This window comes from Serinus canaria, chromosome 3 (assembly GCF_022539315.1).
Source record: "Serinus canaria isolate serCan28SL12 chromosome 3, serCan2020, whole genome shotgun sequence".
Taxonomy (NCBI): Eukaryota; Metazoa; Chordata; class Aves; order Passeriformes; family Fringillidae; genus Serinus; species Serinus canaria.
In genome coordinates, this window is record NC_066316.1 from 63,388,583 (window position 1) to 63,416,421 (window position 27,839).

Sequence of the window (27,839 nt, forward strand, 5' to 3'; positions counted from 1 at the left end):
TTTCTTTCATAAGGTAGTAAATTAATAACTTCTCACTTTATTTCAATGGTGTAATTTGCTTTTTATCCCATAAACATAAAACAACTGAAATAATTAATTTTGAATATGCATTCTTTCATGCCAGGTATTTTCAAATATAATTTAAATGACCAAATATAAAAATATGTATATAATTATGTCTGTAACTCCAATGGCATCCATACCAATATAGATAAATTTATATAAATTAATTGATAAGTTTAGCATAGTGACTTTAGAGGCTGTTATTTCCATTTCCTGTGACAGAAGCAGAGCAAAGATATGTGTTACAATTTTTCCTTTTTTAATTTTAAATACCAATTTTTTATTTGGGAGTCTCCAGTTGGAAAGTAAAGAGGTTTATTTAAGAATTCTAATAAAAAATTTAAAATGTACTAGCTTTACAATTGTTTATACCCAAGGAAGAAGTAAAAAATAAGCTTTTCTGGAATAAAAACAATATAAAGGAATAGTGTATCCTGTACCAAAGACTGGACTATAACCAGATCACTGTGGTTTTTTTTATTTTGTATATAACAAGAGAATGAATTAGAGCTAGAGTTTAAAAATGCTGTAAATAAACATTAAAGTGTGGCGACAGCTCTCTTCGCAGAGAGCAGCAGGCACAACCTTCCCAGGATTTCTCCTGGGGAAAGCACTGAGAAAGCACAGAGAAAGAAGAGAAAACAATTCTTATCTCTATTTGCTGCTCCTGTTGTTTGGCACAGGTGGGATGTGTTATGGAGATTGTTTACAAAAAGTGATTTCTTAATTGGACACTGGTGATGGTTGTTTTGACTGATTAACCAATTAGGTCAAAGTTGTGTTGTGACTGTCTGAAAAAAGGTCACAGATTTTTTTCTTGAGTATAGTATAGTATAGCATAGCGTAGTATAGTATAGCATAGCTTAATAAAGCAATTGTTCAGCCTTCTGAATCATGGAGTTACTGCACGTCATTTCCTGGCAGGGAGATGTCCTGCATCAATATTAAGGAGGTGTTTTTTTATTTTTTTTTAAGGAGGTGTTTTATTTATTTTACAGACAAGTTTGCTTTCAGAAAGAGTACCTACTCCTGTAACTGATGCAGACTCCACTTCATCAATAAGTCAAGAATCAAAAACCAGGTAACTTAATTTATGCACGTGTATCAGTAATTGAATCATCTTGTAACCCCATGTCTTTCTTGTGGCTCGATTCCAGCTGGCAACTAAAACTGCACAGCCATTTGCATCCCAATAGCGTAGAGAGGAGAATCAGGAAAAAAAATTATGGGTTGAGATACAAACAGTCTAACAATTTAGACAAAGTAAAATATAGTCATACTAATAACAGTAATGCTACTAATGGTAATAATGACATTAATAGTAATTAAAAGGGGAGAGAGAAGTAACACACAAGAGAAACAAGTGACACACAACTCAATTGCTCATCGCCCTCTGACTGATGCCCAGCTCATCTCTTAAGACTGGTTTTTTGCCGGCTTTCTGGCCAACTCCCTGTAGTTTATGTACTAAGCATGACTTCCCATGCTATGGAATATCCCCTTGGCCAGTTTGGCTCAGCTCTTCTGGTTGTGCTCTCTATGGTTTCTTGTGTACTTGCTCACTTGCAGAGCATGGGAAACTGGAAAGTTCTTGACTTTGAGAAGTGCTACTTAGCAACAACTAAAATATGTGTTACCAACATTATTCTTGTCCTAAATCCAAAAAACAGCACTTTACCAGCTACTTTGAAAAAAATACACTCTATCCCAGCCAAACCCAGGACAGTCTTTTTTGCCAAGAGGATAGTGGTAGGTAGAGAAACTATCCTAACATAGGTCTCAATAGAGCTACAAAATTCTTCCTAGACCTTTGAGAGCTTCCTTGGCTTAGAGAGTGGTGTCTGATCTATGTAAAATTGACTTAAAGTTAATTCTCTCTGACTAAAGAATTTGGTTCAAGGAAAATGTGAGTTAGAAATCACAGAACAAACTAGCTGTCTATCTTACTCCTTTGATGTGGTACTAATTTAAAATGTTGTTCTGCTGAATCATATTTACACCTTCAAAATATTATGTAACAAGATTGGCAGCATTTTTGCTGATACCAAGTGAAAGGTGTCCTTCCTTTTATACTGAAATTTAATGTCCTTTGATAGAAGTTTATATTCATTAAGACGAGAAATGCACAAGTATTTGGAATTCTGAAAATTCAGGACAATGTTGATTTTCCATTTACTGCTCTTATTATGTGAAGCTATTGTGTAAATATAGCACCTTTCTTCATAAGTCCATACCAAGTTCTTGTAGGAACCTTTAGCTCCTCAAATGTGAGTCCCTCGTAGTGTTTTTACATTGTTGAGAAATTCTGTGCCTGTTTTGCCAACATCTAACTTCCATGTTAATATCTTAAGATTGTATAAAGTCATACTGTAAATCACACATATGTTTAGAGATTTTACAGGTCTTTTGGGTTCCCCTTTACATCGTCTCTCTCTTCTGTGCTCCTACATAACATTAGTTTTGCCCCTCTGAGTTTGAATATTCACATAAAATGCAGTCTGGTGTATTATCTTTTTCTCCAGATGCTTTTTTAAATCTAATATAAGCTTATAAATTAAATGAGTAAACGAATTTACAGTGAGTAAAGTACTGTTGTTTTTCAAAGTTAGGAATTGTACTTTTTTCATTTTTCCCATGCTATTTTACATATAGTTTTTAATTAGTGTTTTGTTACTCTTGCAGCTTGTTATGGGAAGAGACTTTGTTGGATGCCTTGTTAAATTTTTCTACCACACCCAAAGGACTATTTCTGCTTCATAGTACAGATGCCATGAATGACTGTGTGAACTTTATGTGTAACAGTTTATCAAAAAAAATCCAGGTAAGCATGGATTGCATGCTTGCAGTCTTGGTAGTTTACTTTTTGCTTTTTATCTGATTTTTTGTTTATATAAATATAAACAAAAAATCAGATAATGTGCATTTTTAGTCAGATAATGTGCAAAAAAGTAATGCCAAAGGCATCCTACTGAATGTGTACAAAAACATTATAATACTAATGGTTTCATTTGCTCATATTGCATATCTCAACCACAGTATTTTGTGTTTAAGTTTTTATAAGATACTTCATAAAGATGTTTGGTTAGGAATCTGACCCTGGTAAGTCTGTAGAGGATAATATCTATGAATTGTTCAAGTCTAAACATAAAGTGGATTAAATTCTGTAAACAAGTGTACGAAAGATCAATATTTAAGAGATCATTTGAGAGTTTCATGTCTTCTGAATAACTAACACTGCACTTTTATACTTCTTATCAACAGACAAATGAATATGAAGATTTTGGTAATAGAATCATTGTTACACAAATGGCAACAACACCAATGGCTTCAGTAGCTCTGCAGAATTCAGGTAAATTGAAGGATGATGTTATTATTAATAATTGCATGCTGTAGTCCTTCATTTTGAAAAAAGACAGTGAAAAAGATGTTAAAAAAAGAGCAACTGTGTAAAATAATTACACAGTATTAACAAAAACTTCTAAATGTTTGTTAAATATTTCTTGATGGAAATTAATTCTCTCAAGCTTTCAAGTCATTCATTAATCTTGATGCAGCATTTTAGGGTTTGTTTTATTTTTTCTCCTGATATTATGCAAAATCTTTACTTCACTAGTTTGGATTTCCAGAAATTTCCTGTATGTGTGTGAAGACATCTGTACCATTTAAAAATAAGTTTGCTGGTGCTTCTTTTTGATCTGCAGATCAGAATTAATAACTGTTGATGTCTGTAATTTTTATGTACATTTCCATGGTTACTGACTGTCCAAAGAGTGAGGAACTGCAAGGGCCGAAATGTCATAGGTGAAGTTACACATTAATGAGATGTAAAAGAGATTGTGGTGTGAGAAGAATTGTCAATTCAGACAAAGTCCCTTCAAGAGCCAGTCTCAGATAACCTGACTGTTACTGTTATCATTAACAGTCCACGTAGCCATTATATTAAAACTAGAATCTCATCAATAAAATGAAGGTAATGTCTTAAGCTGCTGAGGAAGTCCATGAGGTACAAAAGTTGCAAATCATCTCTCGGAGTATCTAGAAGGGGCTGGTGTTGACTGAAAGACTGTCAGAAAGGCAGGCAAATTCTGCCACTCAAGGAAACTGATTGGTTTCTTAGTTAGTTGCTATTTATGCCTCTGGGATTTTTCACAGAGCAGGGAGCAGATCCACTGAGGAGTTACCCATCTGTCCTCTTACCCAGTCTAGCTGTAAGGTTTTCAGCCAAATTTCTTCTTATGGCCCTTTTATGCCCTTTGTTGTCAGAGACAAATTATATACCAAAAATAATCAGCATTGATTTTCAACCCTTATATTTGAAGATTTCAGAGTTAGAGGGCTCTTTCCTCTTCTAGTCAAATATTTAACATTTTACATTTTACCAATTTAAATTCAGCTAGTAGTGCTTCTCTTAAAGTTGGTGTTTTTCTAGTCCTTTTCACTGTGGTCTGTTATAACTTATTTAGGAGTTATAGTGAATCTGTATTTTTAGAACCACAGAGACAATACTAGCTAAGCCTTGATCCATTGCAGTTAACTTTTTAAAGATGGTCAGAAGCTCATTTACATAGAAGATATATGAATGTAATCCTACTCTAGTGTAATAGTCTTTGGAAACCATTGCTGCAGATTGTAGATTGAACATAAGCAGACTGCTCTAGAAAGGCAGTTTTGACTAAAGGATTGAGAACAGCAGGGATAATAACCCTAAGACAATCTGTGTTGTGAAATTTCAGCTTTCAGTATAGAGAATTTTGCAAATCTTGGTTAGAATTGTGGTATAAAATATTTCTAATATGAAACTCATGACTAGAACGAACATTTGTTTTAGGCTTTATAAAGGCAATTGTGACTGAATTATGGGCTCTTTTGGAGTGTGGAAAAGATGATTTGAGAATAACCCAACCCAAATCTACTCCAGTTGACCCTATTGACCCAAGTTGTCAGAAGGTGAGAAATTATTTAATCTTACGTTTTTGTATGGAAATAAACAGTGCTGTGGTTCAGATAGGATGATATACCTTTCTGTAAGTTTTTATTATACCTGCTTCTTTGTACATTTGTCAAAATTGGTGTAATACACTAGTCAAATGATGACTGATAGAGGATTCTTATGTTACATGGTGGTTCACAATGCCAAGGATTAACTATGAAATAATGAATAAAAATCATGACAAAACTAAATTTTAAGTGCTTACCATCAGTTTATGTCCAGATTACTGTAATAAAATCAGGAAGAGTGACATTTTAGATTATTCTTTGTCTCCAAATTTTAGAATTAAGTGGTAATGAAATACTGTAATTTTCAAAATTGTATGTGCAATTTGATAGGGAATAGATATTTCAGACACTATTGCCCTTTTAGATTACATAGATGCCTACCAGGGTATGCAGTCTTATTTTGGACAGGTATATTTATGTTAAGTTCAGCCTGTAAAGGATAAGAACAAAGTTAATGTAAATGGCAAATAATTGCTAACACTTACTTGGTTGCACTTAACTGATTAACATTCCCTGTTGTCCCTCCTTTTTTTTCTTTCTCTAGTCGTTTTTGTTTCTGGTAAACTTGCTCACTTACCCAGCCGTTTTTGAGCTCCTGAGTAAACGAGATATACCAAATAAACCCATATACTCATTCCGTGAAGTACCCACAGATACAATTGTAAGTATTTTGAAGGAAAAATAATTCTGTGAAGACATTTTTACCTGAGAAAATGTTTTTGTTATAAAAGAGTAAGTTTTTTTCCTATTAAAAGATTTTGAATTTTTCTGCATTTTGTATTATATACAGCATGAGGGCAGTATATGCACATATCACTTCATATGAATCTAAATTTTCATTTTGAAATCTTAAAGGTAATATAAATTTTGATGCCTAATTTAAAGATCATTTTTCCTGACTTGTGTTAGAATTCTGTTTTTTTCACAGAAAAAAGGAACATAAATAATCATGTTTGTATGTGCATACAGTTACATATGGGAAAATGTTAGAAAATATGTATAATTGTGTTTTGTACAGCATTGCTCTATCACACTATCTGTGGATTTAAAAAGAATAAAAGAAAAAAAACCAAAACAAAATGAAAACTCAAAAGCCTCATACCTCAGGCTATTTTTTAATAGGACACATAATTCACACAAAGGAAAAAATCAGTAATTGGAAAGCTACTGATTAAGACATACTTCAGAGAAATAGCTTCACCATTTCTGTATTTAGTATTATTTTGTATTCAATCATTCTACTGCAGTCAATTACGGCTTTTTTCTCATCTACAAAGCAGAGACAATTTGTGACCTTGTGTGGCAGTTAAAATCAGATTTTTTTTCCTAATGAGTTAGCACTTTAAATTGCTGTTATGTCAAAGTGTTTGTAAAGCACAGGCTCTGGATTGGTGGTATTTCAAGTTGTTTAGACAGAATTTATCATAATAGTGTATATTATGTTTGGAAGGGATTTTGAATTCTTTTTTTTAATACTGTTTTGATGATTTCAGGAGGAAACTGCATGATAAATTTCATTTTTCCAATCTACTCAATGCTAGTGTATTCATCGATGGATAGCTTTGTTCAGTTATCAAGTTTTTTAAGGAACTTGGAGTGAGTAAGATAGATGTATGCTGAAGATCATATATATTTGAGAGCATTCAAAATGTGGAAGATCTCAAGAATGATTTTTGCAGCTTTTTGAAGCCAGTGTTATTTTAGCTTTAGAAGCACTTGAGTATTTTTCTGAAATTTTCTGTTTCTAGAAATGTCAGTATTAATACAATTGTTCAAAGTTCCCTGAGGAGATAAAGATATTTTGGATGAGGCTTGTCTCAGTTAACTACTGTGCAGCAGTGGGTTTTGTGGGCCTAGCCATCCAAGATATGCCTAGCTATGTAAGATAGGCATCCAAGATTATGTAGTTAACAGAAAGGAAATAGCCAGATCTTCTGTTAGTTTAATGCATAATGGCTGAGTCTAAGCATTCAGAAAGCTTCTGAAGTTAAGAAGAGATACAGGCTTGTTATGACCATGTTTTTGGGCAGTGATTCCAGAAAGCAAAAGGTAAAAGATGTATATTTTATCTGACTAGCTCTATCATTGAGTGAACAGATTATCAGTTAGTAACAACTGATAATTGTGATAGTTGATAACAACTTTTGCAACTTTTAACTGTAGACTAATCAGGTTTTCATTTGTGCTTTTAGTGAAAAGAAATCTTGCATGTATTAAGAAAAATTTTCCTGTGTTTGTCATGTAAAATTACTTTTGAGAATGGAACACATAAATGAGGATTTTCTGCCTGCCTGCAGTCTTCAAGGGTTTCTGCAGTGTATATATTCTGGGGAATCTAGTTTGGAAGGTACTCTCTAGACCTGTAGCTTTGAAAGACATTAGAAAAGGTGATTTTCTTCAGTGATTCTAGAGAATCTTAGATGGTTTGTCTTGGGTATTCAAAGTAGATGACATCTGACTTGTAATATTTAAACTATGCTCTGTAGCTGAGCAGTGCAAATCTGTCCACATATTTTTTGGATGTAATCCTGTGTTAGACCTCGTTCATTATCTTCCTCCCTGAAATCCCAAATCAGAGCTTGGTCTCCTTTCTCAGTAGTCCTCTCACTGTGCCTGCTCTTTGTACTCTTTTGCAGCTCCAAGCTTTGATTTATAAATGAGAGAAGGAAGATAATGTCAGAGAAATATCTCTTAGCATTTAACTCTTTGTATGTACAAAGATCTGAAAAAAATCTTAATTCCCAAACAAATAAATTGCTTGCATTATCAGTTTTATAAACAGCCAGGTCCAAGCTGAGTTTTTTAATTGAGAATTTTATTGTAAATCTTCTATGTGGTAAAAGCTGTCTCCCCCTCTGCCCGAAAAATCTAATAGGAAAAGTATGCTTTCACTGAATTTTAAATAAGAGTATATTCTATGAAGACAGTTTGATTTGAAAAGTTCTAGACTTTTTTTTTTTACTATTGTGAGTTTATATACTACTTATGATTTTTACTTTTCTCCATTGAAAACCAGAGGTTTTTTTAATTTCATTAAAGTATGGGTCTTAACTTTCCCTTCATACCTTATTGAAATGACTCAGTGATCTAATTAGGTGCATAATAACTCCCTCTGCTGTCTCTGAAACTGTACTTCTAAAATGTGGAGAAAATAAAACTTTGTATTTAATCAAGATTAAATAAAGCTCATAAGGATTTTGTAATTTGTTTCTTGTGACTATAGCACAGCAATCTCTCTCTGACATGATAACAATGATAACAACACTGAACATGAACAATGTTTTTGTTCCTTCCGTAGTTTTTTTAATGAAATAATTTTTTCAGAAGCAGTTTGCATGTGCAATGAGCCAGAGGGGAAGCTAATTGGGTTGGCTTTGTGGAAGAAGTGGGAAGCAGCCACAAGTCACTGTTTGCTACATGAGATGCTCCAAGATGAAGGGTGTAAGCCTCAACATCTGAGCCAAGCCTTGTTAAACCAAGACTAAATGGCTTTGTCTTGAAGCATGTAGTACTAACTGGTGTGAGAAAGGGTTATACTGAAGGAGTTGCTGTTCTCTTTATTAAAATAGACATGTACACACTTCAGACATACAAAATACATTTTAATTTTTTTTGTGGTGTAATTCTAAAGAAAAAAGAGGATAGCCAATACTCAAGGATTTTTTTGTATTTTTTTACATTTTTAATAGATTTTTTTCCTAACCTCCTACATGGTTAGTAAAGTTTTGCCATTTTTGCCTTCAATTTTGTTGTTTACTTTTGCGTGGAAAACACCTCCTGTTACAGAAATAATTTCAGTGTTTGTTTTAATAATAGCTTTCATTCAATAGTAAATATTCCTATGAAACTATGATGTTCATAAATTATAAAAGCATACATGGTTGTTCACATTTTTCTTGCTTTGACAGGATATCATTGACAGACTTATAATTTTGAACTCAGAAGCTAAAATTCATTCCTTATTCAATTATGAACAATCCCATATATTTGGTCTGAGGTAAGGTGCATGTTTTTTATTCTCTGGTCACATCAACTAAATAGGATAAAATATGCTTGGATGTGTTACTTCTGACAAGATAACATTGTTTGGGTTTTATTATGTATGAAGGTGAAATTCCCCCTTTTTTTACCATAAGAAGATTTAATGAAAAATGGCCTACAAAATGAGAACAGTGGCAGATCTAATCTTATTATCTGTAAATAGATATATTGTAATATGAGAAGCAATGATAGAAATTGCATGTTATTTTGCCTACTTGACTGTAAAAAACAAGTTGTACATCTACTGTACACCAAAATACTAAAATTATTTTTACTATGTTTATGTCATTTTGGTTTATGTAGTTTCCCCATACTTAAAATTGTTTTTTAACTATTTGTTTAATTATCACCTATTTCACAAAAACTTAGTTTAAGGAGTAAACATAGTTTAAGGAGTATAGTATTTGGTTCCAAATATTTCTAGAACCTAAAGGTAGACTTAAAAGATGCTCACACTATTTTGCTCGTGTATTGTAATATTAAGTGCTTTATAATTTTAACATAAAAATTAGTTTCTGCATTTTTATTCTGTTTTCCAAGGATGACTATGTAAATCCTTGAATTCACATTTTTGTTGGGAACTTATTATAGACAGTTGAAATAAAAATCTATTAGATTGTACTTCATAATATGGAAAACTTTGATTACCTTGCTTGAGCAAGATATAGCCCAGCTGATTAAGTTCTGAAACTTTAGCTTGTTGCAGCCATATTTGTACTTCATTATCACAGTAAAATTATTACATATTATATATGAATGACCATGAGATACAGTACAATTTGTTGATAAGGATGAGCATAGAGGAGATGAACAATGGCAGAGATTGGAGTTGGGAGATATATTTGATTTTGACATATAAATCAGAAGTTATAAATGCTGCTTTGGAGGAAATCACTAGTTTATATAGGAATGAGATGTCTTAAGATGAAATTTGAAAAAAAAATTGTTCGTTATTTAGGATTAGACTGACTCCATAGAAAACTTGACAGAACTCCCAATGATTTAATTAGGATCAAGAGAAAATGAGATATTTTACAGTTTAAAATAAAGGGTGCTTGGGCACTGGAACAGGCTCCCTGGGGAAGTGATAAAAGCACCAAGCCTGAGAGAGTTCAAAAAAGCATTTGGATGGCACTCTCAGGCATGTGCTGTGATTCTTGAGGTGTCCTAGGGGTGCAGGGCCAGAAGTTGGACTAGATCCTGATGGGTCCCTTCCAGCTCAGGATTTACAGTATTAAGACTTATTTAGAGTAGTAAGACTTGTAAGTAATCATGGCCTATATTACCTGAACATGAGAGGTATGCAGTTCATTTCAAAGTTCTGTGATCTTTCCTGTGAATGCTACTGACTGCAGACATCCATGTTGTGTAAAACAAGCCTTGCCTTGTGTAGTTGATTTGCTCCTTGACCAAATTCCATCAAGAGTTCTAAGTTCAGCAGGAGCTATACCAAATAATATTAGATACTTAACAGATCTGAAAATGTGGAAATTATAGGAAAATATATATTTTCTCTTTGCTATTATGTAGAATTTAAATATTTAGGAGATAATTGCAGATAATTGAAAAACAGTATGATTTTGTGAAGCAATTGTCTGGAAACATTTCTGCTAGACTTAATACCAAAGGTACAGCCAAACCCAGATCTACACAGCCATACACTATATATGTGGCTCAACTCAACCCATAGTTGAGTGCTGAACTTCAGATCTGTTTAACTTACAGTGTTATACTGTGAGGTCCTGCTTTTCTTGTTCAAAACAGTAACACATTTACTTGATTGTTAAACAACTTCTGCAGTTTAGAACTACATTTTCCTTCATGTGTATATGGAGCTTCAGTGTCTTAAATTATTTTGGTTATGCAATTGCATATAAAGCATAAAATACATTGGCATTTCCACAGTCTGTTTAATCCAAAATGCGTAGGTATTTGGGATATTTATGTTTGTAATGTTTTTATTGCATTTTTGGTGGATAGTTTTTTTTCATTTTGAATAAGCGTGAATTCTGAATTACAATTTTGAAGGACAGTCTGGTAGAGGCTTTGCTGTTAACTTCATTTTTCAAGTTTAAACACTGTAAAGTGGTGTGCATGCAGTAGAAAGCAAAGGGAAAACATAGGGAAGCAAAATAGGGTGTGCATAGCCAATATCTCTTAGTCTTTAACGAATACTCCCTATGGTGCATTCATATAGATTAGGGTTTGTGTGGTCAAGGGTTAAATACTCAGGTCCACCACAAGCTGTAGCTAATTTCAATTCTGTGGTTCCCTTGGTTTTCTTCTTGTTGTTATTCTTTGGTTTTGTTAGGGGTTTTTTTGTTTGTTTGTTTGGGGTTTTGTTTTGTTTTGGTTTTTGTTTTGTTTTTATTTGGTTTTTTTTAAGTTCTTGGAAGTATCTTTGCCTAGGATGATTCTTCAGTAGTTTCAGACAGTGATCTGGTATTCTATTGATTGAATCCATTGTGTGTTTCTGTGATGAGATTTGTACACTTGAACGTCCTTTTAAGCTAACTGGAGAAAAAAAAAGTGTTATTATCATTATTATTATTTATTTATTAAAGGGAAACCTTAGGCAAGAAGTTGGAGATAGGAATAGAAATGTCTAAGTATATAGACAGTTCCTAATTTGTCTATAGAAAGATTTTCAAACTGTCAGTTCAGGATTTAGCTTCAAAGCAAATTTACACCTATTTAGAATAGAGAAGTCTCCCAGTTGGCCAATATCAGTTGATAAAAGAATACTGAAGGCTGTCTCAGGCACTCTTTTGTACAGACTGTAAATGTGGATGCACAAGAGTGAATGCAGCAATACTCAGTGGTCTTCCTGTTGTAGAAGGTTTTGAACTTGCCATCAGAGCACAAATCCTAAAGAAAGGAAATTAAATCAGTAATTAAAGCAATATTTTTTTAACATACGAAACAGCATTTTCTTATTTTAATGATCAGCTTTATTTCTCTGATACAAGTATACCCATAAATCTGATTTTAAAACATATTGCATATGAGAAATAACAGTTTTCTTAAAATGTGATACTAGAAGTCTTCACCACCTCCCTCTTGAGGCCAAGCTCTTTGAAGAGCTCTCTAACTGTCTCTAACTTATATTAAAAAGGAATCTTTTTAATATAAGTTAGAGAATATAAGAATAATGATATTATATATTATCAACACAATTTGTCTACTATTTCAGTACAGTAAATGCATTCATGAGTTTTTAAAGCCTGCCAAGAAAATATATGCCTAATATATATATTTTCAAGGTCTTTGCCTGAAGGATTATTCAGCAATTTACATATTACTGTTCTCTCTATTCAGAAAATAGGTTTTCTGTGAATGTTAGTGACACTGTTTTGTTAGCTGTATTAAAGTGTGGCAGAGTAAGAATTTCTAGCTTTGATAGTCAGGTTCTTGTCTCTAAACAGTATCAATTCCCCAAAATAAATTAGAAGATACTCAATTAGTAAAAAACAGGAGAAACAACATTACTGGAAAATGCCTAGACTGTGGGCAGTGGGAGGGAATAGGAGTTGGTTTACAGGCAGATTCGCAAAAATTCCCTTTTACTTAATAGAGTTCTTTTGTATCACATTGTTCTTGGAATCTCTTTTTTGTGGATATATGATAAAATGGCAGTAAGGGGCATTTGAATACTTTAAAGAGGAAAATTAGACCTTTTTTTCTTTGGCTATCATTTTTTTTCCCCAGTGGCTTATTTTGTGCAAAAATCAATAAAACTCCTAAATATTCTGAAGTCAAAAGATCTTTTGTACGTACATTCTGAATCAGAAGGACCTTTGTTAGCTCCACACTTGTTCACTGAGGTGCTTCCTGCTAGTGAGCATCAAGCGACTCTGTTAGAGTTTGGCCTTCTGCAGGGAAATACCTGGGAAATTCTGAGGGTAAACCCTTTTCCTTCAGATATGCAAATTGTGACTGTCTAATTTTAAAGATTCAGTGTGTTTGCCTGTCATTAGAGATCTCTGAAGATAACCCATTTTGTAGAAGTGTAATTTGAACTGCAATGGAAAATAGATTTATTTTAGGCTTCTCTAGGGCAAGGCTGAAAACCCGGTATTTTATTACAATGCTCTGTGTGAATAAATGCATTTTTTTTCCTTTGGAATGATAGAAAATTGTAAATATTAGTCCAAGTCATATGCTCATCTGTATCAGCCTCAGGATTGTAAATCTACTGTCTGCTGCAAATAGAAAAATTATATTGGCTTGTTATTTTCAGGTTTGTGTAATAAAGATTTTGACATTGTTAGGTCACATTTTCTTTATCATATAAAATATTATGTTGAATATGTCTTTTGTTTTTGTTTTCTTGCTTACCAAGTAAGTGCAGAGAATGATAAAAATGCATTGTATGTATTTCTGTTGCCCTAAAAAACTAGCAGAAAAAGATTTAGGAAAGAAAATTTAAATGGCTTATACTTTACTGACATCAAAATCAATCAGCATCTTGAAATTTGCCTTAAAGCAATACATATCTGTCAAAATTTAATCTAGAGCATTCCAGTGAAATCCAGGTGAATGAATTAAATGAAAAAATGTGGTAGGCAAAAGATAACTTTGTGATTTTAGGAAATACAAATAATCACTCCTGCATTCTTCTCCATTACTTTTGTCAACTGCATTGTAAACACCCCCCTTGTATAATAGCATTTTAATAGTGAGGTAGCCTCAGCATTTGAAATAGGTCATTCCTTAATTGTACTTGCATTATGTGTGTTATTATTAATTAAGAGAATGTGTGATTTTAATGATTGCAACACAATGCTGTTTATATTATTCTCTCTTTTTCTCTGTATGAAAAAGCATCATGAATAGCAGAATCCAAAGGTAAAAGCGGACAGGGTCTGAATTAGCAGTGACTACTAATGACGGGGATTTACAACAGGATTATGTGGGAATGCTTCCACATCATCTGTGATCATGTAGTTGCACAGTTAATTCTATTTTTTGCTAACTTAAAATTGAATGGAAGCTCATTAGGTTTATTCATTTAAAACAAATAATTATTAATAAAATAGGAACAGTAGATTCTGTGATCAGATGTCACTTGTTTGTTGACTTTTTTCTTTTCTTAACTGAGGGAAATTAAAATTTTTCACTTCTGATCCTCCAGGCTGGCAAGTGATGCTCATGAAAAGCATTTTTATTTAGCTGGGGAAACCTTTATCATTTGCAATCACATTACATGTCATTTGTAGGTACATTGGGTAGCTGAAATGGTGTAGGTGCTCTTCTGAAAATCTTTTCATGTGGAAAACATTGTAAGGAATACATTAGTCCCTGAGTTTTCTTTCTGGGAGAAACATGACTGTCCTGAGGTAGTGGCTTCCAGCTCCCCAGGCACCAAAGGTGTATCCAGAAACTCCTGTATACAGAAACTCATATTTTTTTTTCAAAACCATGCATTGTCCTCAGTGAAACAATTAGAAGCCTCAATCCTTTAGCTAGACCAAGTGCAGAGGCATCCTCTATCTGCTCATTGCTAATGCCTTTTGTTCAGTTGGCAAAGGCAGTGTGCAAGGCTTTGCTTGGCTGAAGCTTCCAAATGCCCTTTGTGTTCCAACACTAAGTGGTTTTGGACTTCTGCAGGGTATTTTTGTTAGCCGTTGCCTCTGTCTACTGGTCTGGCACTTGATAATAATTGCTATTCAATGTTTGGATCCACATTCTCATTGAAGTTTAGGCTCTTACTCATGGCATAATAAAGAATAAATCAAATTGTTAATGAAAGCTCTGATGTTAAATGTTTTGTGGCTGTGTCCCATGATGATGACAACTGAAATTGTTTAATGCAAATTTGGCTTTGGATTTCACTTTTGTTGTACATAGTCATTTAGTGAAAAGGAGGTCCTGCTACTGCACAGAGGTTCCAGTCCTGGTTTTATTGCTCTTAAGTTTTTAACATTTATTCCTAAGACATGAAAAAAAGCACCTTACCTTGTTCCACAGCTGAGCTCTCTACAAATATCATGCTATGTATTTTGCACTGGCCTGATTCAGCCATGTCTATATCTGGAGAAGGCAGTAAATACAAGCCAAAAGAAAACCTTTTACTAAAGACCAGTTTACTCCTCTATTTCAGCATCATGTCACTGTCTGCAGCAGAGATGTAAGCATTTTGTGTTTAGTTGGCCATTTTATGCTGCGTGCACACATCTATTACTGAGATTGTAGTATAGTTTACTTGGATGAGCTGCTTGCTTTTTTTTATGTGGTGGAGATTTTATGCTGCTTATAGCATAAAATTGTATCTTGTTTCTCTGGTACATACAGATTGGGGGCAAGCTTTTTAATAGCACCCCACATGGGGGCTGTGTTTTGAGTTTGGGACTAAAAGAGTATTGATAACACAGCATGGTTCCACAGACACTGTGCAAGCAACAGCTCAGCAACAGGGCTTTCTTTTTTATCAACATTACCCATACCTAGGAATGTGTGAGAGGTTGGGAATGAAAACAGCTGGGACAGCTGGTCTGAACACCAGAGGAATGTTCTATACCATATAGCATCCCACACTGAGGGGCTTGGAGGTTGTTCTTGCAGGTCTCATTGCTCAGAGACTGGCCAGGCACAAGTGGCAAGGGAGTGAGTAGCAGGGTAGGTTCTTAGTTGCTGACTGGTGTCAACCCACCACAGACTGTTACAGCTGCTGTGTTCAAGAGAAATATCTTGCATCTTTCACCACCAGCTGAACATTAGCAGATATGCCTGAAGTGAGGACAGAACATCAGAGTGGCTTTGGAAAGAACAGATGAAAGTAAGGAAGAATAGTGAATAGGTGGTGTAATGGGAACTGCAGAAAAATAGAATTGGGTTTACCATAATAAAGGTCCTGTTTGAGAGAAATGTGGTTTGATATTGGGAAAAAGAATGAAGAACATACTCTTTTGTGTTCTTAAAAGGAACTCCTTTTTAAAAAATAAATAAAAATTGAGATGGTCATAAGCTATCCTCATAATATGCATTTTTAGCAACTCAGATTAAATAATGGGCAGTTTATTATAATATTTTCAGGCAAAAACATTTAGAGAGACAGCATAAAAATTAGCAAGGCTTATTTACTTGCTGATTTATACTCCACAAAGGACCTTTTGTTGTGTCATTATGATTCCATATACCAAAACCAAGGAGATAGCCTGTGGAACAGAGTACCAGTTAGAATGGTTTTTTTTAGATTAGGGATTTCTGCAGTGAAGTATTAGTTGTGAAATTGTAGTTGAAGGTGTAGAATCCAGGGAGCACTTTTCAAGAAAAACAGATAGGGCAGGAAATGCAGAATTCAGAACAAAATTACTTATTCCTAGCATATTTTCACAACTATGATATGTATTTTGATATTTCTGTATTTCCTTGACACTACTTTTCTATAAAGAACTGCCTTCAGATAAACTTTTATTTTTTATGCATTGCACTTTGTTCCTGGGTGAATGGTTTATCTTACTAGTAGCAATCACAGAATTACATAATCAGAATTGAAAGGGAGATGGAAGATTGCATAGTACAACTGCTCTGCTCAAAGTAGGTTCAACTATAGAGCATTACTGAGGCCTGTGTCCAGTCTGGTTTAGAGTATTGTCAAGGCTGGTGATGCTCCAGCATCTTTGGGCAATTTGTTCCACTGTTTTACCAGTGTCACAGTATATTAAAATGGAATTTTCTGTCTTTCAATTCATGCCCTTTGCATCTAGTCCTTTCACTGAGTGTCACTGAGAAGAGTCTGTCTCAATTGTCAAACCTTCCTGTTTGATATTTATACACATTGACAGGATCTCCCCTGAGGATCCTCTTCTCTAGGCTGAGCAGTCATAGCTCTCTCAGCTTTTCCTTTTGTCAGATGGCCCAAGCCTTAATCATCCTCTTGGCCTTTTGTTGAACCTGCTCCAGTGCTTCCATGTCATGCTGTTACTGGGGAGCTCAGAACTAGACCCAGCACTCCAGGTATGACTTCACCAGAACTGGTAGAGGGGCAGGGTGACCTCCCTCCAGTGACTTTTGGCAGCGCTCTTCATTACACAGCCCAGATGGTGCTAGCCCCCAAGGGCCTGTTTCTGACTCATGTTCAAGCTATTGACCATTAGGACCCCCAGGTCCTTGTCTGCAAAGTTGCTTTATGACTGATTGTCCCCAGCCTGTGCTGTTGCATGGGGCTCTTCCCAGGTCCAAGAACTTAATCAAAGTGTATCTTCCAATTTTCAGCAGTATTTAGGTTGGGAGTCTTTCTAAAGAAAATTTAAAACTATATCTCAAAAATATATGCTTTAATCATATTGTGTTGTATCTGTAAAGATTTTATACGTTCTCATAAGCCTATACTTCCTATAGATGAGATATTGAGATGGGGAGTCTGATCCAATTCTTATGTTTCAAAAACAAACAAAAAAGACAAAAAACTCCATAGCTGTATTCAAGCGTTGTTACAAATATACTTACTATAAAATATGTTGGGGTTGTTTGTTTGTTTGTTTGTTTTTTAATTTGAAACTTTATACATTTATGACTTTGGAAGGTAATCAATGGAATATTACAATTAACGAAATAACCTGTACTTCAATAGTTGCATTTTTAAATGTCTTTTTCTATATAGGTGAAAATTTCATTTGAATGCCCAAGCAGCAGCTGCTTACACTAGATCTTGTATATTTCATCATTTATTCTACCACTATTCCATCTGCTTAATTTTATTTGCTCATGGTTGGTTTCTCTTTTTTTTTTTTTGCTCAGTCTTGCCTACCAGAGGAGACGATGTTATAAAGCATTCTCAGCTACTAGTCTTCTCCCAAGTGGTTTTTAACTGCTGGTCTTAGCCATTTATTGTACTTCACAGAAAAAATTATCCATCTTCATAATGGTTTCAGTGCTCTTTCCTGAGTTTTTTTCTTCTAAATAATAATAAAAATTACAGTTGAACTGTCATTTCTTCTTCTCTGATTTAAAAAAAGTACTGAGAACAAATTGATGTCACAAAAGAGTTAATGTAAAAGAAATAAAGCTGAAGAGTACTGAAACTGAAAAAGTCAATTGTTTAAAAAACAACAGAAAAAAACTGAGACATATTCTCATCTTGGCTGTTTAATCCTTGGCCACAACTGTATAAATGTACAGGTGTTAAATTATTGAGAGAATGGCTTATGAGTTTTTGCTATTGTCAGTAGAAACATATTAGGAATTGCATGGAAGAAAATAAGCTTTGACTAACAGACTATGAATTTAAAACAGTATATTTTCTAGTTCATATAAAATCTTATGTGAATGCAAAATATAATGCTGATCAGCCTTAATTTATGTTGCATTTTATGACTGTGCTAAAACAGGAAATAAAACCAGTAACAAGAATGTTTAGTTACATTGTTTTCCTTTAACTGGAAGACCTCAATGAAATTATCCTGTTGTGGTTTTAGAGTGAATAGATTAGTTAAAACAAATGTAATATGATTTGGAGTATTTTATTTCAGATTTATATGAAAATATATTGGAGTACTTACCCTGTTAATTTGCCCCAAAGTTATGAAAGAAAATTGTATATAATGTACTGTCTGTCTTGTTCACTTGTTATTATTCATTTCATTTACCATTTGTGTTTCTCTGAAAAAACCCAACCCAGCAGATTTGTTGGTTATGTTACATGTTAAATCTTTTATTGCTTTTGAACTGCATTAAATGTGGTTATACAGAAGGTCTTAAAAGCCTCTTTTCTAAATGAAAGCTATTTTTTTTCCTCCCTTCCCTCCTCCCCCTTCAGACAACCTAATTCTGAGTTGCTTTACCAACCTATTATTGTATAATTTCCTTATATTTCAGATGGAATGTCTTACTAAGCCTGTATTATTTTTGTTACACTGTAATGTAAACTCAAAAGTGACTGAGCTGACCAGTAGATATTTTCTCTGGTTGTTTCATGCACACACAAAAAGGTTGCTAAAAGTTGTGCCACTTGAGTGGTTAAAAAGAATATAAAAGAGTGTTCCTGACCTTGTTGAGAATTTTTTTCAGACACTTCAAGTGAAATTTTTTGTTGTTTTTTCCTCCTCTCCCTTTCCATTGCAAGATCTCATAAACGTGCATCCTTGTCTTTCTGTGCATTACTGGAGTCCTGACTGATGTGCTACCATTTCAATGTGTCCTTCTGCAGGCTGTTAAATGTGCTGTGCTGTGAGCTCAATACCCTTTTACTCTTGGAGACTCAGTATAAAGTGTCACAAGTTTTACTAACTGCTCAGGAGGAAAATGTCACAGAAACTTCAGAAGGACCAGGGTAAGAAGTGATTGATGTAAATGTTATTTTAACTATCAAACTCTTCTCCTGAGAACAAGTACATGAATGCCTTAGTAGCTTTAAACAACAAATGCTTTCAGTTAAACTGGCTTCTAACGTCCATAAGTTTCCTTACATGCAGGTTTGTCAGCAGTTTTAAATTATTAAAAGATACAATAGCCGTCTCTTTCTCCCATGTTCACCCCAAAAGTATAAAATTAAAAAAAAAATTTTTCTTTTTTTAAATTGTATTACTCTTAAGTTGTTTCTAAAACAAAAAGTGTTTGAAACTTTTGAATGTGTGTATGCATTTTAATTTTATATATTTTAATGTTATGTATTTAATATAAAATCAGGGTATTGTTTTAATGTTCATGAATTACAGACATCAATACTATGGGGTTTTTATGCAGGAGTATTTTTGTTGTTGTTGTTATTGTTTGTTTTGTAGCTTTGTCAACTCTCCAACAGTTTATTTGTATCTTAGTCATCTCTCCAGCTTTTAGGATTTTCCACTGCTGTCTTCTAAATAAAATTGCCCAGCGCATCCTTTCAAAAGGAAAAAAGTATTTTTGGGACAGAAGTGGAGAGTCATTTAGTTACTGACATTTTTTCCTTTCTCATGGCATGCTGAGTTTTAAGTATTTTCCTCTTACTGTTTGCTATATGGGACCATTACAGGATGTAAGTCAAACAGTATGGGTGCCAGGTGATAGTTATTTACTATTTGAAGATGTAAGCTACTATTTCCCTACTAAGGCAAAACTTTTATTAAGAAACTTGGTGAATAAAAACTGGATGTTACTGCTTTCAAAAATTTTGTACCTTAGGCTGCACAGTGACTTCAGACAGCAAGTTGTCTCTGTTTCAAGTAGTGAATAACTCTGCTAATTTGAGACAGCAGAAATATACCGGTAGGCCAAATAAGGAGCAAATTTTTATGGTCCATTAACTGTCACTGCCCTAATTATATAATTTTTATGTGACATAAGAAAATCTGTGAGATTTTCTACTCTTTTAGATCCAGTAATTGCTCAAATTTTTCTAATCAGTAGTAGGGAGGGAAGAACAAAGTTACGACAATGCTTGGAGACATCTCAAAATGCTTAATGTTTCTGTTTATTTATGCCTATATGTATTCCAGCCTGTGTTGTAACTCTGGTATGTTTCTCAAAATATTCTTGATTCTTTAAGTTTTCTGAATTAAATAGTCAGTAAATCACAGCTTCTAATTTTTGAAGGTTTTTTGTGTTATGTTTGGGTTTTTTTCCACAGAGTTTTTATAATAGATGGTCTGTCAGTGGAGAGGAACCATGTTCTTGTAAGGATAAATCTGATCGGAGGACCACAGGAAAGGATTTTGCCTTTGAGAGAATTAGATAAGGTTAGAATTTAAAGTTTACCAGTTTCTTTCTGTAACTTCTGCCTTCATCAACTGAACATTTTTGCTGATAATTCGGCATGTGAAAAATTATTTAACACCAGACCACCTTTAGCTTTATGAAGTGTTAATATTTTAAAGAAGTGATACACTGAGCAAATACAGTGCTCCCTCTATCTGGGGATTGTCATGTACCTAGGGCATACTGTGTTTAGACAACATGTTTATTTTGCTCCATTTTAATATTACTTTTAAGCGAACACAATTTGGATTTTTTCCTTTTATATTTCTGTGTTTTCTTTACTAGCTTTCCATTTATCTTTGTATTATTTGATATTTTTTCCATTCTTGGGTTCTCATATGCAGTGTCTAATACCTGGAGCTTTCGTCAATGTTCTAACAAAGTAGTGTTTGTTAAGCAACTTCTTTAAATGTTCTACTTCTCCCTGGCTGTCAGTCTTATAAAGATGAAATGCAGATTACTGTCAGCACAACAAAGACACCTAAATCAATTTATAAAGTTGGAAATACAGTTTAGTATGTTGTTGGGGTTTCTTTTTTATATTTTTTATAAAACTTGCAATTTCCTTTGTGGTTGAAAAAAGGAACTGTAAAATCAAAACTGTCAGTGGTATATACACCATAAAAAAATATTCTCAAATGCATTTTGGATTTTCTATGATTTTTTTGTAATTATAGCACATCTCCTTGGAAATTGTAGCATCAAACAATTTTGGTGCATAGGCTGTAATTCTGGGAACTGTACCTTTGTGTGTTAATTGAGAAAAAGCTATTAATGTTTCTGCTAAATTTATTTATTTATGGTCCTGATTTCAGGACAGTGGTCTATATCCTTGGCCAATGTTTTCATCGTTCCCTGTGCCAAAGTGCTATCTTGCAGAAATTCCTAGGAAAGCTGAATTCAGACAAGGTAGGTAGAAAGCATGCAAGCAGTGTAGATTTCATGCAAGTGTCTCAGTCAATTTTAAAAATTTCTTTTTCCTTCCTCCCTGCACCCTGCTCCCAACCCTCACATCCCACTGATCATAATCTCATTAAGTACTTAAGGTTTTTTCAGTGCTGGCTGCAATTGTAGCTAAATAAGTTGGTTTGGTTTTGCTTGTGTGGCTTTGTGCAACTGTCAATCTGAAAAGCTGTTTGGTAATCTAATTCTTATGCACACTTCAAGATTAACCTCCTGGCTCGTCTCTGGTGGGTGACTCATAAGGTACATTTATATCATCTCTCTAGTAACTGAAGCAAGACAGTTTGCTTAAACTGCCGAGTTCTTTGTACACTATTTTCGTGATTCACATCCCTGTGTTTACTGAGCTTGGTGGTGTGTGAAATAGACAGCGTTTAGGATAGTTGGTTTCCGCATTGAACATCAATTTGGAATGTGAGCAGACTGAAGAATCCTTTCAAGAACTACCTAGGCACAGCAGTTTAATTCACACAGAGAAACTGTTTTAAGGTTTTAGTTTGCCTAGACAATGCAAAAGGTGAATTGTTTTGTTAATAAATAATTAATTGTATTTGTTCATGTTTACTGTATCCCTGAGATGAACCTCTTAGAAATTGTGAATTTCCTTAGCAGAGACAGATTTACAGGAGTGATAGAAATTTTACATTAACTGTGGACTATAAAATAGTCTGTTTGTATATATCTGGGGGAAAAAAAATAAAAGGTGATTTCCTGCTCTGACCAGAGGAAAGGCCATATAGTTATAAAAGGGAGTTTTCTGTATCTTAGCTTTTGTAATACTGTCCCAGGCTTCCCAAGGCAAGTTTCATAGGACAACAGTCAGATAATGGTAAAGTGGGTGTCTTCAAGGAGGCAGTAGTGTCAGTCCTGGGTTGGAAAAGCATATTGTATTGCTATTATTATTCTCAGAACATGTTCAAAGGATCCCTTGGTTCTCTTATTCAGAATAATTCTGTTGCTTATCATTACCAAGTGGGCTAATGAAATCAATATTGCAGTTGTCACGTTTGTGGATGACAGCCAACTATGAAAAATTGGGTAAAACTTTTTGTAAAAGTAATTTTGCTGAAATGAAGTTTCAAAGGTTTGCAATGAGTTTGATGAAAAATTGACATCAAAGAAATGTTTTAATTTGGAATGGCATTTTTGATGTTAAAGGTAACTGAAGTAAAAGATTATGTAACTGCAAAATGAACAGAACATTTGGTAGTGGAGTCAAAATATTTTGTGTTTGTTGTTTGAAAATAAAAGGGAAATAAACCATTGAAAGTGTTCTATTTCAGTACTAGGTTAAAAAAAAAACAACAAACCACTCAATTGTGACATCAATCACTCAAATGTGAGACCAAAGCTTTCAGGATGTGTAAGTTATTTTGAAAGAAAGCATTAGAAGAAATAGATTGAAAATTAAAATAATGAAGTTCATAAATTGCTATTGTAGTGCTTTCAAAAAAAGAAATCAAAGAGCATGAATAGAAAATGGAGAATATCTGATATTAAGTGCTATGATATGGCAATGATAGAAGTTTTCTTTCACAAGAGAGGTTAAAAATACGATTACAAGATGGATCCATGAGTTACATTTATACAAGATCTTACAAATTTGTTGTTGTGAATATTCAGAATTCATGTTGTGTGCTACTCAGATTGCTTGGAGTTAAGAAAAATACTTGTTAAATTTTCATTCTGCTTTAGTGCAAGGAGATAGAGAGGGTTCACACAGACTTGTGACTGGCAAGAGTTCTGCAGCCATTGCGTGAGTGGGAATGCATGACTGCTTCTTTGTATCTGTTGACAGAGGCTGAAGGCCAGCACAATGTCTCTCCTTCCTTGAACCTGTCTGTGTTCAGATTTCATGCTGTAGTGTTTCATTATGTAACCTGAGAGGTATCATTCTGGTCCTCTTTGCATGTTTCTGTAACATGAATATTTAAGACTAGTAGATTCTTAGTACTGTTAATGAATGTATCATTTATTTGGCTGAAAAAAACTGTAACTGTAGGTTTTATTCTGTCTGTCCTGACCTCTTATTTGAGTCCTCTTTTATTGCTCAAGAGCTTACCTTTTTTTTTTACTTTGAAAATGTATCCTGTATACATCACCTAATTGTGATGGCAGATGTAAAAACATAACCTGAGTTGATTTTTAAATATATTTATATAATAGATGGAGATGGCTTGTGAGCATTAAAAAAAATAATTACAGATGTGCCTTGAATAAACTGCTAATAGTATATTCAATATGTATTCTGTTTAAAATCCTCCTTTCAGATGAAGTTGAATGACAGGTGCTATAACAGAACATTTTGGAGCTAGTGTGGCAAATTGAGATCAGGGAAAAAGAAGCTTCATTTCCAGATCTCTGGACTTTATTTGTCCTGTATGTGGTATAATAGAAAACATGGATAAAACTGCAAGTAGCTTATGAGGGGTGGTTAATTAAAAGGACTGGTTCACACTGAGTTTTCCAGCATGAAAACCCAAGAAGTGGGTAGGATTTTTATTCTATAAATTCTTTTGAAGGAAGAATTGTCCTTCTTTTGAAGGACAGCACAACTTGCAACACTAACACCTTATGGTTCAGCTGTAATAAAAAGCAGAGCAGTGGTAAATCTGAGTGTATGGAGCATGTTTCCCAGCACCAAGGCCTGAAGGCTTTTTTTAACTGATCTCTTCTTTTAACTCTCTTGCTTTTATTCTGTGCCATTACAGTGATCACAGACACTGGCAAGTGGATATTTTGACTCACTGAATAAAAAAAGACTGTATTGTAATTTTTTAACTGCATTGACTTAGTGGAGTATCTCTTCCATTTCATGAGGACACTTTGAGTAAGCTGACTCACCCAAAAAATATGTTTGTATTTGAGGAAAACTTGTAGTGCATCAATGCTTACAAATATCTGTCTTGGTTTTGCAGATGTCAGGTATTTGTTTGTGTGGTATATGGGTCTACAGGAAAGGATTTATGGAAAAATAAATTTGGTTGAGTGTATATTATTATGCTCTAATACTTTCAGCCAGAAGTTAGAGTTAGAAGGCTACTGGATAGCCGTATATTAATGATTCACTTCTATCAAAGATAATTTATAGTGAAACTTCAAATGATTTACGTGGATCATTATTTATATATGAAAATTAATTATGCCATTTCTACCTGTTCATACTCCAGCAAGATACCCTGTTGCTTTTCTTTTTTATTTGTTCAATTATTATTTCATTAAGGTAATTTGAGGAAGAACTCTTAAGTAATTTTCAAAGAGTGATATAATCCTTTTATATTCAGGATACAACTGTGAAAAGATTTTTATTTTGCTTGTAATATAAACTATAGTGTAGATTATTAAAAGTTAAACTCTTTAGAAGGCTATTAAACTCTAATATTCACTCTTCTATTTGCGCAGAATACATTTTTCTTTTTTACTCCTAGCTCTGCAGTTATGACAGTTGGTAAGGAATGTGGCTGAAGAATATTGTCCATAAATGTCCTGCAGTGATGCATTCACTGCTTAACATTTCCCTCAACTTGGGTACTCCACCATTCATTAATCTTATTTTCTTCTGAAATCATACATTCCAGAATTGGTACCAAAAATCTGGGGTTATTTCTTATCGAAAGTAATTTGATAATTTATCTCAGCCACTGTTCTCTGAGTTCTTTGCTTTAAACATCTGACTTGAATGGGAACTTGCTGCTGTGTTTCAGGTTTGGTTTCATTGAAGGTTTCTTGTTTATTTGTTTGCTTGTTTGTTTTGTTTGGTTTTGTTTTTTAAATATGATTTCATTTTTTTTTGTAATATCTGGTATTAGCAGTGTCTTTAAGTTTTTTTAAAATTTTCTCTGTCAAAGAATCAGCCATATTATCTTTCCTGTTATTCCTTATAATGTCATATAAATGCCTTTATCACCTACACTTCTTTGACTTGTACTCCTTTTTATATTTGTCATGGTATTCATGTATAAGTCTGTTGCCTTTTGCTTGTAAGTCCACTCAATTAAAAAAAGATGAAAGAGTAGTAAGGTTTATGAGAAATGAGCTTTTCTTAATTATATATCTATATATGGATTTGCTTCTATGTACTAGCCAAATAAATTGTAGTCAAGTTATTCATCTCTCAATTAAGATTTTGAATAAGATATGCATGGATTTACAGGTCTTAGTTATTAAGCACAGAAAAACACTTCTGCCACAAAGCACAGTCAGATCAAAAGGGGCTTGTTGCATTTCTTATGTTTTATAAAACATTGATGAATTTTCTGGATCTTACTTGCTTTGGAAGATCTAAACAAGCTAGCTGAAGAATCATTTGAAGAACTATAAAGCAGCATCTTTTACAATAGGGAGATCAATTTAAACTTGCTATTATGATGTAGTGGTTCAGATTTCATACGAGCATGGAAGTAGAGCTTATTTAGAAAGCAATTTCATAGCTTTATAAGATAGTAAATGTGGAATATTTGGGGTTTTTTCATGGGTTTACACAGAATAACCAATGGTAACACAAAGTAAGTACACGTAAGGGATGGGATGGCAAAATATAACCTCATATGAAGAAGAAAGCAGAAGTGCAGCAGATTAATTAATTTGACATTAGCTTCTTTTTAATCATGACCATATTTAAAAGCTTGCTAGCATCAGTAGAGGAAGGTCTTAGTCATTTTCTTCCTCATATTCTATCCTTTACATCATTCAGCAAGTCTAGTATTTTTCCAGGAAAAAAATCAAATTCAAGTCATTAATTTAGGATAACTTGTGAACTCATTTAGTGACAAACCAGAAAAGAGAAGAAATAAAATCAGGACTTCTGTTTCTCGGTGTTGGTGTGTTTAGAACACCTCTAGTGGTAGTGGTAGTGTGACAGCCTGCCCTCAGTAACACATAACATAGATAACCCAGAACTGTGTTGTTGCTTAAGTTCCAGCTACAGCGTAATACTGTTGAGCAAGTTGTAGTTGCCTACTAAATTGTGAAAGCAAGCTGGCATTTTTTGGATATCATGAGTGTTTGAAGCAATTGTCATTCCAAAAACCCCCCAAGGTTCTGTCTTTTTTTGGGGGTGTTTTTTTTTTTCTTGTTTGTTTGTTTTGGTTTTGGTTTTTTTGGGTTTTTTTTGCTGTGATGACCTGCTGGCAGAAGGGGTAGCCCTCATTTAATGACAAGGGAAGCAAGTGGTTTACCTGGAAGAAAATAAGCTGCAGTAAGTTTCCACAGTATGATACCCATTTTAGTTTGTACTGGATATATTAAATACATGACTGCACCACAGTATCTTGGTTGCATGGGTCTCTGGTACATGGACTGATTAGGTCTCAGCTTGTAGTCTCTGATTCTTGTCTGCCAAACTGAATTACTACAGTCCTTGAGGAAGTAAAATAACTATTTACCTTGTATCAAGGAGTGTTTCTTTGCAGTTCTTCAATACTCAGCTGTTTCAGAAATAACAAAAAAGGGTAGAGAAAGAACTAGAAATCATACTGATAATACTGTAAGAGTTATGTCCTTCTTCACATTAAATTTTCATAAGTAAGCTGTTCTAAGCATCACTGCATGTTATTTGGGAGGATACTGAGGACTTATTTATTTGAGGATAACAAAGAAATTTCAGGTTAATTTGGAGTCGTTATTAATTATAATAATTAAGTTATTATAATAAGATTGTTTTGAAATGTTATGTATTGTATAATAAATTCCAATGACAGGGATACAATCTACTAATTAGAAATCATTAAGGTCTATCGATGAGCTCAAAATGAATTACATGCATAATCATAATTCTGTTGAAAATACTCTAATAATCTAAAAAGAATAAGATCCTTTGAAAAGAGCGTTTTGAAATAGAAATGCTGTAAAGAAGTACAGCAAATATTCTTCATATCCAAAGTACCAGCAAATATTCTTCATATCCATAGACTGACTCAAACAATTGCTGATGCTTGTCCTGGTTTAGTGCAAATTTAGGGAGGAAATCTCTGAAGAGGTCCCTCTAGAAAGCAGATTCAAGCAGCTCCTCCCCCCACCAGTTTGGGAGAAAAAAAAATCTTTGAGAAAAATGGAAAAAACTTTATTTAACAAGTAAAGTATTCACAAACATAAAAAAA

General features: G+C 33.8%; 1 protein-coding gene across 4 annotated transcripts in view; it reads left to right on the forward strand.

The window, feature by feature from the left end:
- Positions 1-27,839, forward strand: part of TBC1D32 (TBC1 domain family member 32) — a 75,985-nt gene that overhangs the window by 20,698 nt on the left and 27,448 nt on the right. For all 4 annotated transcript variants that reach the window (XM_018917124.3, XM_050972775.1, XM_018917129.3 and 1 more), the window contains 9 exons: positions 1,062-1,144; positions 2,746-2,884; positions 3,325-3,412; positions 4,892-5,010; positions 5,606-5,722; positions 8,970-9,058; positions 19,253-19,375; positions 20,651-20,759; positions 21,594-21,687. In XM_018917124.3, the coding sequence (XP_018772669.3) occupies positions 1,062-1,144; positions 2,746-2,884; positions 3,325-3,412; positions 4,892-5,010; positions 5,606-5,722; positions 8,970-9,058; positions 19,253-19,375; positions 20,651-20,759; positions 21,594-21,687 (961 nt within the window). The remainder of the gene's footprint in view (positions 1-1,061; positions 1,145-2,745; positions 2,885-3,324; positions 3,413-4,891; positions 5,011-5,605; positions 5,723-8,969; positions 9,059-19,252; positions 19,376-20,650; positions 20,760-21,593; positions 21,688-27,839) is intronic.